The sequence below is a fragment of the Lepisma saccharinum genome, chromosome 18 (assembly GCF_977018435.1).
Source record: "Lepisma saccharinum chromosome 18, izLepSacc3.1, whole genome shotgun sequence".
Taxonomy (NCBI): Eukaryota; Metazoa; Arthropoda; class Insecta; order Zygentoma; family Lepismatidae; genus Lepisma; species Lepisma saccharinum.
In genome coordinates, this window is record NC_139246.1 from 30,348,113 (window position 1) to 30,364,473 (window position 16,361).

General features: G+C 35.5%; 1 protein-coding gene across 1 annotated transcript in view; it reads right to left on the reverse strand.

Moving 5' to 3' along the window:
- Positions 1 to 16,361, reverse strand: part of LOC146002185 (odorant receptor coreceptor-like) — a 52,069-nt gene that overhangs the window by 13,659 nt on the left and 22,049 nt on the right. The window contains exons 2-5 of the mRNA XM_083139902.1: positions 10,759 to 11,066; positions 8,169 to 8,268; positions 3,328 to 3,483; positions 2,469 to 2,515 (exon numbers count right to left, since the gene is read on the reverse strand). Of these exons, the coding sequence (XP_082996028.1) occupies positions 2,469 to 2,515; positions 3,328 to 3,483; positions 8,169 to 8,268; positions 10,759 to 11,066 (611 nt within the window). The remainder of the gene's footprint in view (positions 1 to 2,468; positions 2,516 to 3,327; positions 3,484 to 8,168; positions 8,269 to 10,758; positions 11,067 to 16,361) is intronic.

Sequence of the window (16,361 nt, forward strand, 5' to 3'; positions counted from 1 at the left end):
TGTTTCCAATGTATGTTGTCCCGCAGCTTTCCTTTGCAGACTGTAGCAAAATCTTCTTAAATTCATCCCACAACTTATCTACGTCTCTTACTTCCTTTTCATGTTTCTCTTGTATCTTTGCTTCTATTAGTTGCTGATATTTTTCTTTAACTTTTGTATCTTTTAATTTGTATGCCTTTATTCTTATTTTGTTTTGTTTTTCCTGTCTTCTTTTCCCTTTAGTTTTTAGCACTCTACTTCTTTGTACTACTCTTTCCATTATTAATAGTTTATGGTCGCTCCCAATTTCCGCCCCTCTTTTGACTCTGGCATCTCTTATCTTTCTCATCGTATTTCTCTCTACTATGAAATAGTCAATTATAAACTTGGTTTCCATCCTCAACGATTGAATCAAGATAACTGCAAGAATGAAATATATTCCAGATTTTAACATCACTGCTAAGTACGTTGTTGAAAGTTTCACTGTTTTACTTGAGAATTACAGAAGCACTCAATCCTTTTCTTTACAAGTGGCAATTACTGACATCTGAAGCGCAATTTTGATATTTTAAATGCAAGAACTCTGTTCCCTGTTATCAGTCCCTTGATATGCTTGCATCACGTTTTGCGAATGGAAATCAGAGGGGAGTAGATAATTTCAGGGGCTATTGAAATGAGTGTGTAATCAAAGTTCTTCAATCCACCTGACGCAACGCACAAGTTCAATTTATACTCCTATTTACACCTTCAAGAGATTGAGTTTCAACACAGGGTTTATATTTTATGGTTCTTATTTACACATATATTTTTTCTGATCGTTCATTTTTTCACATGAAATGTATTTTTCTGGTAGTTAAACTCTCACTAGGTCTCTCAAAAATGATCTTTTAAGTCATCTTACTCCATCTCTGGTAATAGCATTAAAATAGCATTGTCTAATGAAGACTTACCCATAAGTTCACATTCGATGAACATGTTCCAGGGAGCAGAAACGGCCACGTGTTTCTTAGGTTTACTGTTTAGTTTTGGAACTAGTGATATATCAGCTCTCACCAATTATTTAAAGACATTTATTTCCCCAATTATAAAATATGCGCTCTAATCTGGCCAATGGCGTGTCACACTCAACTCTTTTGAATCAATTCCACTTTTCATTTTCCCTAGTTATAGTTCATTACATAGTTCTCTCTCCCCGCGAATCTTCAGCAATGCATGTCTTGTCCATTTTCAATTTACATACTCCCTTTCAGCACCGTTTGGTAAATTATTTCAATTATCTATGCAAAATTGTCAATGACAAAATCGTCCTTCCAATTTAGAATGGCCTTGCGCACAACATGTAGCTCAAACCTGTTTTACCTAGAAAAATCTTGAGTGAGAATATCTAAAGGGCTTTCTCTTCTACACATTTCAACACAATATATAATGACCTGACACCTCATAGTATACCATTCGGTATACCATCAGAGCAAATTCTGCTAAATAATACCAAATAGTGCCATCTTTGACTTATTCGTGTTGATCTATTTTTGTTATTTCGGTATTTTCATTTCTGACGATTTCAGCGTAAAATGAAAATTTGTGCTACATCTCAAATGTTCTCAAAATTGATGTTAAAACCTCTCTCGGATATGCTATCTTTCTACGCCCCTGTTCTGAAAAGGCAGTGGTAAGAAAGTTATGCCACACCTCAACTTTATATTGTAGAATCGAAATGTAAGGACCATTAGAGATGAGGAAAACGTATTCTACAGTATTCGATTAATTTCTTCCCCTTAGATACAAATCGTACAGAACCTCACTGAATTTTGGGATCGAACTTAGGATCTGGTATGCAGGCTCTATCCTTGAAATGAAACTTTCATAGGGCACCACTTCTCACTGTAACTCGTTTGGTAATCAGACTATAAATTGGAGGCAACAACTGTTTAATCGATAACTTTCTGGTTACAACTGGAGCTGAGATCTGGTCTCGCGATCTATTTAAGGGGGATTCAAATTTCCGATCGTTAAAGCCGTTGGACGAATTTCGTCTTGTCGTTAACCGTACATTTTGCATAAGGCTGACGTTACGTTACTTCAACTGATTTCCTGTCGATTCCCGTGTCAGCGGGATCCACTGAAGGTCGCCGGTGTAATGTGCTTGTCGCAAGTTACTTGCAACGCTTCAGCCGGACCCCTTGGCGAAGTGATTAGACTATCGAGCTTTGACGCCAGGGTTCCCGGGTTCGAGTCACTCCTTCGGCGTGATACAGAATAAAGATTTAAAAGGGTGGATGAATATGGCACTTGTCACTTGCTACGCAAGTCTTCATGATATTTTAAAGCATACACAAAATTAACTTTCTGTGCTTAAAATATGTTTTATTATTGTATTGAATTCATACACCTCTGAAATTATACATTAATACAATATAATGATAAAGTGTATTGACATTAATTCACATTATAGCCTGTTAGTAGGAGAGTATTTCTCATTTTCGTTTTACTTGAACTGTGTTAGAAACAAGTAGTAGGAGACGATAGATCCCAGCAACTGGAAGATAAAGCAAAAACAATGATATGAAAAGAAAATAATATTACATCCATAAGCATAAATAGGAGTATATTCAATTCTCTTTATGGTCTTCCATAACGTAGATACTAAAGAAATATACTCCATTTGTAGACTCTGAGGATGTTGCGAAAAGAGGGTTCAGAAGAAAATTCACAACTGTACAGGGTCAAAGAAGTTAGTAATAAATTGTATTTAATACAGCGTATATTGATATACAGTACTTGTATTTTGAATTGTATCTTCTGCAAATATGCTGTATAAAGAAACTAACTTCCAGAGGTTTAATTGAGGTGAGTGTACTACCTATTGACAGTATAGAACAACAAATTTCATTCCATGGTTTTCTGTGATTAGAAAAAATATTAATTCTGATTGAATAGTTTTATTTCGGCTACTGTGAAATATTCTTAAATCATCTAGTTTTCAGTTAGGTAAATCTTTTTCGTCAGCATTTTAATGTTTTATATGTATATGGAAACAAGTCTTAACAGTGTTATAATTTTGTAGGTGCAAAACATTTTTGATTGTACTGTATACGATTCTTATCCACGCTATGAGAAAGCAACCCAATATTAAAAACATTTTTGGATATAAAAATATTAAAACAACACAAGCCAAGAAATATGTCAATTAAAGTGAAGATAATGTGTACTAAAAATATTAAAATATTAAACTTTTCCTAGTTTTTGGTAACGTGCCTTCACAGGATCGTCTACCGAAAAACCGCTAGACCGTCCGTTTGCATATTGCTTCTAGGAGGATAAATAATGAAGCTGTGCTAATAAACTTACCACAGAGAAAAAATCGTACGACAAAGTGAAAAACTTGGCTCCTGAGAATTTTAGAGGTTTCTTACATTGTTCTGAAACAATCTTTAGAAAGAGTTGGACGTCCTCCGTTCCTTCATACCAAGCAGTGTCGTACACAGTTGTGAACAGCGAAGAACTCTGAAAGCAAGATATTTACTTATCAACATGAATAAAGTCGCAATGTACGTATTTTTAATATGGTTTGAAAATTGATTTAAATTTATATATATATGTGTGTGTGTCTGTGTGTGTGTGTAACCCAGCATAGAACTGAAATATATATTTACCTCGTCAATAACTGCTTGCCCAAAGTAACAAAACAGGAAAACCCGTAGTAATGTGGAAATCATGTATCCATGAGTAATCGCAACGAAACCTCCCACTTCATCCTGAAAAATAAATTGCAAAAGTGGTTTTAGAATCACAAGGTTGCAAAAAATTACAACAAAACATAACACACTTTAAAATGCATTCAATCATCTATATATTTAAGACCGCATTTTGGAAGTTAATAAAAATTGGAGACCGTATCAAGTTGAAACAAATAAATGCACCACTAAGTTTACCCAAAGAATCCGTAGAAAGTATTTGCAACAGCCCGAAAGTCACCCTTTGTGGTTTTAGTGGGGGGCACATGCGCGTTCGTGCGATTTTCAAAAGGAAAGGGTATGTTTGGAATGCAGATTCGGAAAGGCGGGGAAAAAATTCGATTGTCATATGAAACATTTGTCTGTACCACCTATCGTTTTCCGTGTAGAAAATGGTTTTGCAAAAAAAGGAAGGTGAGCCAAATCGAGTATACCGAGCTTAACAATTAAGATAAGTGCAGCACCATAACAGTTTCGAAGTTCAGGATACAAGCTTTCCAACGATATGCCACATGATGACTGCGGGACTAAAAAAAGGATGAAACCGAGTGACCAAAAAAGAGGGGTACTAGAAAATTTCAAATGGCATGGGGGATGGGGTTCGGGTAATACCTCGTTGTAAAGGTCACAGAAAACCTGAAAAGGATGCGAACATGATTTTGTAATCCACTGACCGGTTTCAAAATGGCGACTAAAACAATTCTGACCCCTGTATACTTGGGGAAACTATTCTACTCTATCCAACAGAAAAGTACATATACAGCACAACTGCTTTTTTAATAACATTTTTATATTTCACGCAATTAGTGCGTGCATAGTTGTTCTATTTTGTTATTAACACGGACACGCCTCGTTAAAGGATAGCTTTAAAATTTGGGATAAATTTTAGTCATAATGTTTATGTTGGCATCAAAATTTCGCATATTTCCCAGTTTAGTAACCAATTTAAATTTATAAGTCATTTTCGAGTTTTTATGCATATTTAGCCTCTCAAAGCACATATAATCTTTTATTTCGAAACTCGATTTTTCGTGGAATCTGGTGTTCAATGCTAATATTCCTTTGAAACTCGTTTTCTACACATCCCAAACCGGAGATAATTTTCAGAAAAAAATTCGATTATTACACAGTTCTGAGCCAATAAAGCTTATATATTGTCACATTTCAAAACTTTGATCCGACGTTTGTTTTTTATGGGAAACTTAACATTTTCAACTTTTATGTAGGCAATTATTTTAATTTATTTTTGCACCCCACTATTTTTGCTAGTTCCGAGGGATCCGCTGACCAACGACAGGTGCGGTCCTGCATTCATATTGGGAGTTAGGCGTAGAGCTGACAACTCTGCACTGTAAAAAAACATGTCAAGAAACAGCAATATGAGACCATGGATGTTCCCAAGGTAAATTATTCCGGAGGTAAAATAGTCCCCCATTCGGATCTCCGGGTGGGGACTTGTTTGGGACTCCCTGGACTAAGGATAAGATCTACATTAGGAATAAGGATATTAAATTAGGCACCTGGAATGTTCTCATTCTCAGCCTTTACCGCCCTGGAGCATTTCAGTGTACAGTTAATGAGATAGTTAAAGTATAAATTAGATGTAGTAGCTGTCCAGGTGGCCAGGAGAAGGGAATTGTAAAACTAAAAATTATACTTTTTTCTATGGTGGTACTTAAAATCATTATTTTGGAACAGGTTTTTTCATAAATAATAGAATTTTCTCGGCTCTTAAAACAGTAGAATTTATTAATGATAGGATATCATATGCAGTTTTACAGGGTAGGTGGTGTAAAATTATTTTAATAAAAGTGCATGCAGCAACGGAAGATAAAGATGATAACACTAAAGACGTTTTTTATGCAGAGTTAGAACACGGCTTTGACAAATTTTCTCAGTATGATATGACAATTCTGTTAGGTGACTGTAATGCAAAGATTGGCAAAGAATATAAATTTTAACCCACGATTGGTAAAGAAAGTCTTCATGAATTAAGTAATGATAATGGTATAAGATTGATTACTTTTGCAATCTCAAAGAATTTAATTGTGAAAAGTACCACTTTTAAACAAAAAGATAACCATAAATATACCTGGTCTTCTGCAGATGGTAAAACTCATAATCAGGTAGATCATATTCTCATTGATAAGAAAAGGCATACTAATATAATTGACGTTCGTACACATAGAGGTGCTGATTGTGCCAGTGACCATTATTTAGTAATTGCTAAATTAAGAGAAAGACTCTCAGTGATAAATCATAAGCAACAAAATGTAAAAGTTCTAAAATTTAATACAGGAAAATTTGCTGATGAAAGAATTAAGAAAGATTACCAAATTAAACTGTCAAATAGATTTGATGTTTTGCAGGATATTAATGATGATGAAAATATAAATGAAACATACGTAAGTAAGAATTGGGAGCAATAGAATCAGCAGCTAAAGAAAGTATAGGATACCGTAAACCAAGAAAAAGTAAGCCATGGTTTGATAATGAATGTCATAATCTAATGGAAATTAGAAATCAGGCTAGACTTAGGTGGTTAAATAACTCTGATAATACAAATCTAAGCAATTATAATAGAATGAAGAGAGAAGCTAACCGCACGTTTAGAAGTAAAAAAAGAGATTACTTGAAAAGCAAAATTAACGAAATTGAAACAAACAGCAAATACAAAAATACCAGAGATTTATATAAAGGTGTAAATGAATTTAGAAAGGGGTGGCAACCTAAAGTAAACTTGATAAAAGATGAAGATGGTGATTTTCTAGCTGACCCAAGAGATATTCTAAATAGATGGAAGAACTACTTTAATGACCTTTTAAATGTTCATGTAGGAGATAAATCAGAAGTAAATGAAGTACACACAGCAGAACCTTTAGTTCCAGAACCTAACTTGACTAAAGTTAAAGATGCTATTAAAAGGCTAAAGAATAACAAAGCACCTGGCATTGATTTAATACCAGCTGAGTTAATTAAATATAGTGGAAATTAGTTAATATGTCAACTTCATAAATTAATTTCCTTAATATGGAATAAAGATGAAATCCCTCAACAGTGGAACGAATCATAATTGTTCCTGTGTTTAAAAAAGGTGATAAAATGAACTGCAATAATTACCTTGGAATTTCTTTACTCTCAACAACATATAAAATATTATCTAACATTATTTTAACAAGACTAATCCCGTATGATAATTAAATTATAGGTGATTATCAATGTGGCTTTAAACGTAACAGAAAAAACTCCAGATCAAATTTTTCACATCAGACAGACACTTGAAAAAAAGTGGGAATATAATCAGAATGTCCATCAGCTATTCATTGATTTGAAAAAAAAACAACATATGATTCGGTCAAAAGAGATAAATTATATAATATATTAGTCGAGTTTGGAATACCTAAGAAGCTTGTTAGTATGATAAAAGTATGCACCAGTGAAACCGAAAGTAAAATTCGTGTGGGTATTAATGTGTCTGATAAATTTACATTTCATGATGGGTTAAAACAAGGAGATGCATTATCTCCATTGCTCTTTAATTTTGCCTTAGAATACGATGTTAGGAAGGTAACTAAAGAAGGACTAAAATTAAATGATATGACTCAGTTGTTAGCCTATGCAGATGATGTAGATTTATTAGGGGATGATATAAATACAATTAAGAATACTGCTAAAACATTTTTCAAAACTGCTAAAGAGATAGGTTTAGAAGTTAACAAAGAGAAAATAAATATATGCTTACAGGCCGAAACCGAGTGTTAGGTAATATTAATATACCTAAAAGGGATGAGGAGACAGGTGAGTGGAGAAGGTTACCTAATTTAGAACTACATAATTGGTATTCATGTCCAGATATTATTAGAATAATTAAATCAAGAAGACTTAGGTGGAGAGGCCATATGGCGCGAATGGGAGAGGAAAGAGAATTTTACAGGATTCTTGTTGGGAAACCTGATGATAAGAGACCTATAGGAAGGCCAAGACGAAGATGGAGGGACAACGTTGAGATGGAACTAAAGGAAATCGGTAGGGATGGAAATGAGTATTTAGATCTTGCTCATGATAGGGAGAGATGGAAGGCCTGTGTTGCTGCAGCGATGAGCCTTCGGTTTTAAGAAGGCTAGAGAGTTAGTTTGTTAGTTAGTTAGTGTGGCATTATTTGCAGCCTTCAAGTTCTAGTAAATATATTCCTTGAATCATAATCACAGCAAATTAAGTATTTCATATCATTATTTTACAAATATATCCTGATAATTTGTGTTTCGTAAGTTTAATCAATTAGACTAACTATACATTTCTTATTTTATCTATTGAAATATGAAATGAAAAAAATAATTGGCAGAACAATGAAAAATTCATGTTGTTTACCAATATCTATGGAAACACTAAACATTCTCACTCTTCAACAATTTGAATGTTTTCATAACAAGGACTTCAATAACTAACATTACTTACCTTGCTTGCCTCGTAAGCAATCAGTGTTGCAGCAATGGTCTCTAGCAACATATGCAGCATCATTGGAAATCCATACATGTTGTTTATGGTATCCAGTAACCTAGAGAAAAATCAATAATACATGTTAATTTGTGAATTCCTTGCATAAATACATAACCATCTGCCCATGGACGGTCAATGCCTGGCATGTTTTAGGTCTTTGGATTTCAAGAGGTCAGCTCAATGTGTCTCATCACCAGGAAGGTGGTTCGCAATGGGAGACGTTACATTCCTTTTTCTTCTGCTGGATGTTCTGAGAAAATCAAATGCATTTTTTTCATTTGATGATATTTTTAAAACAATCGGTACCAATTAAAATATGATTTTAAATTTTTAGATTTCATTTGAAATATTACATAATTTACTTGGTCTCTTATATACCAATATTTTTAGGCTCAGTCTTTCCTTATCTTTAGGGTAGGTATTGAATTGTATTTTGAGGTCATGTATACGTAGTATCCGAATACAGGGTGTTTTGGGGGAAAGCAGTCGGTGGCGTGAAACAGGGTACAAAAATGTAAAGCAAATTAAATTGGACCTTCTGTCATGGTTAATTTATTTATTAGCAGAAGATTAAACATACAGCACTATCTATTTAACATTGAATTGTACTAACAACAAAAATGATAACGCATACTAAAATTACTTGTGATAAAATTATTTACATTTATATATTTATTTAACACAATTCTACTCAACTGCCTGATTTTCAAAATTGTATATTTGGATTGTTAAATTATTTCATCGGGTGGGCACTGTTTGCTACAGGGAATGCTGGTTTTGTCATAATCTTGGCTTTGAGAAGAGAAACGTAACCACATTTAGAACAGAATGTAGTCTATCTAAATTTTAGGGTATATCAAAGACCACATTTGATTGAAGTATTTCATTTTAGGTGAATCGAACTATTTGAAGGTGGTGAGAGGAGGCAGGTAGTTTATTTCGGTAAAACGGTAGAGTAGACCCAACAAACACATGGAACCCTTAGTGACTGCAGAGATGTGCTCAGAAAAGGAGAGTTTCTCATCAACTACGACGCCCAGGTCCTACTGTGCGGCAACTCTTAGAATACAATTATTTTTATGTAGTATTTTGTGTTTAATATGTTTTGGTTTAAGGATAAAGTAATCGTAGGACATTTTGAGAGTTAAGTTTTAAGTTCCACAATTCACACCATTTTATTATGGAATCTAGATACTTTTACAGAAGTGTCATGTCACTGAAAAATTCTGAAGTTGGAGACAAAACGAATCTTCGAAACGTGTTTCGACCTTACTTATTTTGTAACTTTGAATTTCCATGTTAAAAGAAAAATCTATATAGTGTTACCTCGAGTCCTTGTTAATGTCCATGATACTACATGTTGTATGGCGTTGTTGAACAAATGTATTCACATTTCTGTAACAATCTAATGAAGTCAGCTCGCTTAAGACAACGGGCATTTATTAAGATGTAACTATAGATTTGCCAATCAAAGATTATCAATGTTTGATGACCTAATCTAATTGTAATTAAATAATGGTGGAACATTTAAATTTGTATATTTCCAAAATGAAAGATTTTATCAACTTTAAAGAAATAATTGTTAACTCAAATGAATATGTACACTTTCTTTGTAAATTATTGATAGCCAAACTATGTATTTTTAAAATATCCTTGTGTTGTAATTTGGAATATTGTAATAAGAAATTACCTAAACACAGGGGTTCGAGACTGGAACTTTGGGTATAAAATACGAAGCAGCTTGGTCTGTGAGGAGGTCTGTTCTAGTGTCAGTCTAGGAAGAAGTGAAGAGGTGCAAGCCGATCTTCTGTAAAACCTAGACTGGCAAAATAGGAACGGTCTAATCTAGGAAGAAGTGAATAGGTGTATGCCGCTCTTCTGTAAAACATAGGTTAGCCGAATGGGATATAAGTTCCAATTTAGGAAGAAGTGAATAGGTGTTAGCCGCTCTTCTGTAAAACCTAGGTTTCGGCCACCCTAGTTTGACCTTTCTAGTAAGTTTGAAATTATCTATTAACTATTGATCTCCAAGTTCCAGTTACGAGTTACCTAACCACTGGCTGTAAGTACTCAAGCAGTAAATAAACATTTCATTAAAACTTCAGTACTTTGGTTGGATTTGTTTTGCACCTACCCTGAAGATAGGTTTCAGTGCAGACCCTTAGAGCCACAATGCTCCCTGCTATAGGAGTAAAGGGTGAGGAAAGTTACTAGGAACGTAACAAACGTTGATAGATAACAACAAGTATATTCGTTAAAAGTCCCAAACAATTCATCATGAGTCAACAACCAATCATTTACAATGATTAAAGGTTACACATTCCTGATGAGTTCCCTAACTATTTCTATTCTTATAGTGATTCATTTTATGCCTTTTATACTCTTAAATTAATTTGGACAAGTAGATGAAAAGTGAAACAGATGATGCAAACACAATGATTCGTTCGTTTCTTTACTTAGGATTTTGTCATTGATTCCCTGTTGCGCCACAAAGGTCACCAGCAAGCTCATGATCATGTGTTTCTTAATGTACAAGATACGGACGTACCTTATGATCTCGCAGTGCCTTTTAATCCAGTATTCTATTGCAGATTGCAAAATACGTCTTCTGTGAGATGGGGATCGGCTTTCGGTGAAAGCCACCATCTTAACTTCATTGCCGCTCAAATTACCGGAATCTTTGGTCTCCAAATATCCATAAACCTCTTCCTCTTCAATCTGGTCACGTCCCAACTCCACCACCTCTTCCACAATTTCACTCAGGTGACGTATTTGCTTGCAGATATGGTTGAGCATGGAGCATAGCGTTACGTCAAATGTTGGCACCTGAATTGCAATGAACGTAATCCAGTATATCTGAAAATATACAGAATATTAGATACTCTTGGCATTTTAGTAAGACAAATTGGACTTGGATTATTTTCTTTTTAATACAAAAAGGTAATAAGATATAAAAAGTTTTACATTAGTATACCATCTTAATCTTATTCATTGATTTTAAAAGAACATATTATTCAGTCAAAGGAGATAAATTCTATAATATATACATCGAGTTTGGAATACCTAAGAAGCTTGTTAATATGATAAAAATATGCAACAGTCAAACAGAAAATTATATTCATGTGGTTATTTATGTGTCTGACAAATTTACAACTCGCCGGATCCTGTGGCCGAGTGGTTAGCACATCGCGCTGCGACGTCATGGTTCCCGGGTTCGAATCCCGCTCGGGCTTGGTTGTTTGTGAATGTCCAGTCATCAATTTCATCATTTCATAACTTATCGCCATCTTCGCAAATTAGCCACGAGGCACAAAACGCGAAGTAAAATAAACTAAATCAATCAATCAAATTTACAACTCATTATGGGTTAAGACAGGGAGATACATTATGTCCGTTGCCCTTTAATTTTGTCTTAGAATACGCTGTCAGGAAGGTAAAAGAAACTAACGAAGGACTAAAATTATACGATGTGACCAAGTTGTTAGCATATGCAGATGATGTTGACTTACTGGGGGATGATTTAAATACAATCAAGAATAATGCTGAAATAGCTTTTAAAGCAGTTAAAGAGATAGGTTTGGAAGTTTTCAAAGAGAAAGCTAAATATATGCTTACAGGCCGAAACCGAGTGTTAGTTAATAATCAAAATTGATAACAACTCCTTTGAAACAGTTTCCAAATTCATCTGGTTAAGAGTAATACTGAGAATTAAAATTTATATTAAAAAGGAAATAAAAAGTAGGCTTAATACAGGAAATTCGTGTTACTTTTCTCTTCATAAACGTTAATCTTCTCTTATAATATCTAAGAAAATAAATGTTAAAATATACAAAACAGTAATTTGCCTGTAGTATTATATGATGCCAAACTTGCTCCATCACATTAAAAGAGGAACATAAATTAAAAGTATTTAAAAATAAAATCCTTAAGAAAATATTTGGACCTAAAAGTGATGAGGAGACAGGTGAGTGGAGAAAGTAACATAATTTAGAACTGCACAATTTGTATTCCTGTCCAGATATTATTAGAATAATTAAATCAAGAAGACCTAGGTTGGCAGGCCATGTGGCGCGAATGGAAGAGGAAATAAGATTTTACAGGAAATCTAATGGTAGCAGCAAGATCAAGACGAAGATTGAGAGATAACGTTCAGATGGGTCTAAAGGAAATTGGTAAGAACGGAAAAGAATGGATAGATCTTGCTCAGTATGGGAACATATGGAAGGCTTGTATTACTGCAGCAATAAACCTTCGGGTTTACGAAGGCTAGATTTTTAGTTAGTTATTAATCGCGAAACATAATGAAAAGTAGAACACGTGCATACTAAAACAATTGCACGATGGTTTGCGAAAGAACACTTTGAACATTTTGGACATTTTTCCAGATATGTAGTTTGTTTTCACTGCAGTATTAGTAAGTACACGTAAACAAATATTGGTTGTTTATATTTCTCAAACTGGGCACTAATATATTATTATAGAATATCGTCTAGTGAGAAATATAAATACGAATTTGAAATTGTGATATAATGCTCGATTCTTGAACACAACTGCATTTTTTTTGTCCTTTTAATAATATTCGATTACTTAATTTGTTGTTAAACAGGGATGCTAATAAGTAGCGTGTGTGCTGTGTCCTTAAATTATATTCAATCCATCAAGTGCAGTCATTTATTGATCAATTACTTTCAGTTTATGTGCAGAGATTCAAATCCTCTACATAAAAAAATCACGCATATCTCTTATTGACGAAATGTCACATGGAACATATATTCCAAGTCCGGACAGGTAAAATTCTAATCCAAATGTCCCTCCGGAAAGAAATACCTTGTTATGAAAGTACGTAAGAGGTATTCGGCATTAGGTCACTGACACATGGCAGGAGATGACATGTGAAATTTGATCATACTTTACCATTACTCTAATATATACTTCAAGAGCTGCTCAATTGCCCACCCGACCCAGTGGAGGCACAAAGTGGTTCGGATCCCACTTTAAACTGTAGTTCCAGTCTCAATTAGCCTTACTGTGCATAAAGTGGACTTAAAACATCAAATCAATCAATCAATCAATCAATTGGTCACCAGACCCACCATGGCGTCCTTCGGTCCTTCAGTACCTTTGTCGACAATTCGGTCAGTAATACCGCACGCCAAGTGCTAGTCAGTGACCAGGTCCTGAAGTCCTAACAGTCTGTGTTGGCACTTCACTGTTTCGAACATAGTGTCCTAACAGTCTGTGTTGGCTCTTCACTGTTTCGAACATAGTGTCGTGGGTAGAACTTCTGTGCCCTTTATTGCCACACTGCGCCACTCAACCAGTTCTGCATTACACCCAACTGAATCGGAGTGGTTAGAACACAGCGCTAATACGCCAGGGGTTCCGGTTTCGATTCGCGGTCTGGGGATGCGCGTTTTTTTTAATATCCCCCTTATGAATTTAATCATATTATAACTCTTCCTGTTTAGTCAAAAGTGGCAGAAAAGCGAAGTAAAATAAAATAAATCAACAACGTTCAACTGAATGTATAGCCTAAAAGAGCAATGGGACCAGCTCAATGTAAGAAAACCCAAAGATATTGAAATTGAACTGTCGGAAAAAAGGGAAAAATGTGCATTTTCACCATCCCTCAGATGCATTATTTCTGCAACGTACGTAACAAGCTTTAATTGTTACACTACACAACAAGTATTACGGCAAAGATTCTTCATGTTACATACCATGCGTCGATTTCCTTGCGAGGCCGAGAGATCGGGAGAAGTGTGGCGTGCGGCGCTAACGGAGATGCCGACATTTTTGATCAATAACGTGCCGCTTAAATTTACCCTCGAAAGCGTTTTGCATCGCTCGGAATCATTTGGAGGTTTCTAATGTGCAACACTGTATCAAGATTACGTTGCAGACTAAACCGTTAAAAATCAATGTTTTCGTGAGCATTGTTTGCAATCGGAAAGCTCCGAGCTTGAATTGTTCTTTCCTTTGCGACTACAGGTGCCCTGGACAGAGCTGCGAATGGAGTGAGGAGCAGACCTTGAACCAAGCGTGATAATTTCGTACTGTGGGAAAGATTGTTGTTTTTGTTACTTGCCGTCCGACTTCTTCGTATAATTGCAGTGTTTGTATGTGTGTGTGTGTGTGTTGTGTGAAAGTGAGGAATTGAAATGCCAGCCGCAAAGTTTACGTTAAAACAAAGATTTTTTATGTATGACACTTACGTGAAAACATACTTGTGTTGAGACATGTGTAGGCAATTTGCACAGAAATTCTCTTGCGTTTCACCTCTAGATAGAGAGACGGTTAGATGCCTTCTCCTTAAATTACGAGAAACGTGATCGTTAAATTTTAGAACCCCTAAGCAAAAACGACTGACTTTCGCGTGTGAATCAAAATTTCATGAAACGATGACAGGAATGTGTGAATGTAGGTGGACATCACTTTGAACAACTCTTATAACACAGGCTAGAGCTCTTTTACGGTATTAATATAAATATCTCCATGCTAAAGATATGTCCAAAAAATTAAGCGGGACGTCACTGGTCGAATATGTGGGAATCTCGCTAGCGACACCCGCCACACTTCTCTCGATTTCTCGGCCTCGCAACGAAATGGACGCACGGTAATTTTATCGACGAAGGCTAACTACGGTCACTTACTTACCCTGGACTGATTGCAACGAAATATAATTATTTACGCAGAACGACAATAGCATTGTGTTATATGCTTACAAGTTCACCAATTATAAATGTCGACATTGAATGAGTGTCGTAATTCGTTTCACTAATTACATTGACTATGAAGAATGTTGTCCTTCGTGGCCGTGCGGTCTAAGTCGCTGTGCTTTGGACTCCGACTGCGGGTCGGCATGAGTTCGAGTCCGCCTGGGTTCAGTCTCTGGGTTCTCGGCCTGTGTATAGAACCGGTGACAACCCAGCAACGTGAGGAAATTGGGGAGCTACGAGTGAGTAGTGTAACCCGGTCTCAGAAATCTCCTATAACTGCAGGGGTATCGACGTTCAGGTTTAAGATCTCCACACCTCTAGGTAGGATTGTGTGAGGGAGATTGGCAATCGCGATATAGGTCCTACCAGGGGTCTCGAGCCAGGTGTAACTATTATTATGACGAATTTTAACTGGTCAAAGCGTGAAGAAACACATGTTTCGTACCTTCCCAACAAAGTGCGTGTTATGTGTTAGTAACTGGTTGAATGTTACTTGTGATTTCACGTTACAGCTATATCCAAATGTATAAAGCGTTGAATGGATGATAAGCCGACTGACAATATTTGAAAACTGCGAACTTCTGGCACTATTTTGATCGTGTATTAGGGACAAAATTTAGACTTCCGTCAGGAATTTTCAATGTAGACTATCTCCTAAAACGACACATTATGTTATCCGCGACGAAAAATCTTACGAAGGTTTAAAGGACATTATGTACATACTACATGCCTGGAAACTTGATTTCTGTGTATCGAAGATGTCATTGCAGTACTAATTATAGTGAGATTTATTACCCAGTGGGCAGAATGGGAACGTCGAAACGGGTATGAAAATTTTAAAAATATTGCTCAGTTTTTCAGTTAAATTTTTTTTAAAGTCCATTGTACGTACAGTAAGGCTAATCGGGACTGGACCTCCAGTTTAAAGTTGGACCTGAACCACTATGAGCCTTCACCCTTGGATACAAGGCGTCCTCATTACCACAACGCGACCGAGGAGGTCATGTGTTGCTGGTAAGCAGGGCAATATAGTAATATACAACGCAAATAATGTGGTCTCAATTGTAATGCAAAAAAGTGCATTAAGTTGTGGACTTTTGCTCTCGACACAGAAGTTCCCGGTTTGAATTCCCGGCCTTGTCTAGGTGTTCTTTGTGACTGATCCTTTATCAATGTCATTTAATCACCAATCATCGTAAATAAGGGAAGAAGAAAGCTAAGAGAAATAATAAACAAATATTTATAAATTTAAGACACGTTCAGTACGGTTGAAATGAAACTTATAAAAATAGTTTTGTAAAATGTTGTTAATATGCCCATTGACGCCACACATGTATTGTAAGTATTAATGAGGAGAACATCGTCTTATATTTTCCAAAGACAAAGGGTTGAAAATAGTGTTAAATGGAATGAGAAAATTTGGTGTTTTCAA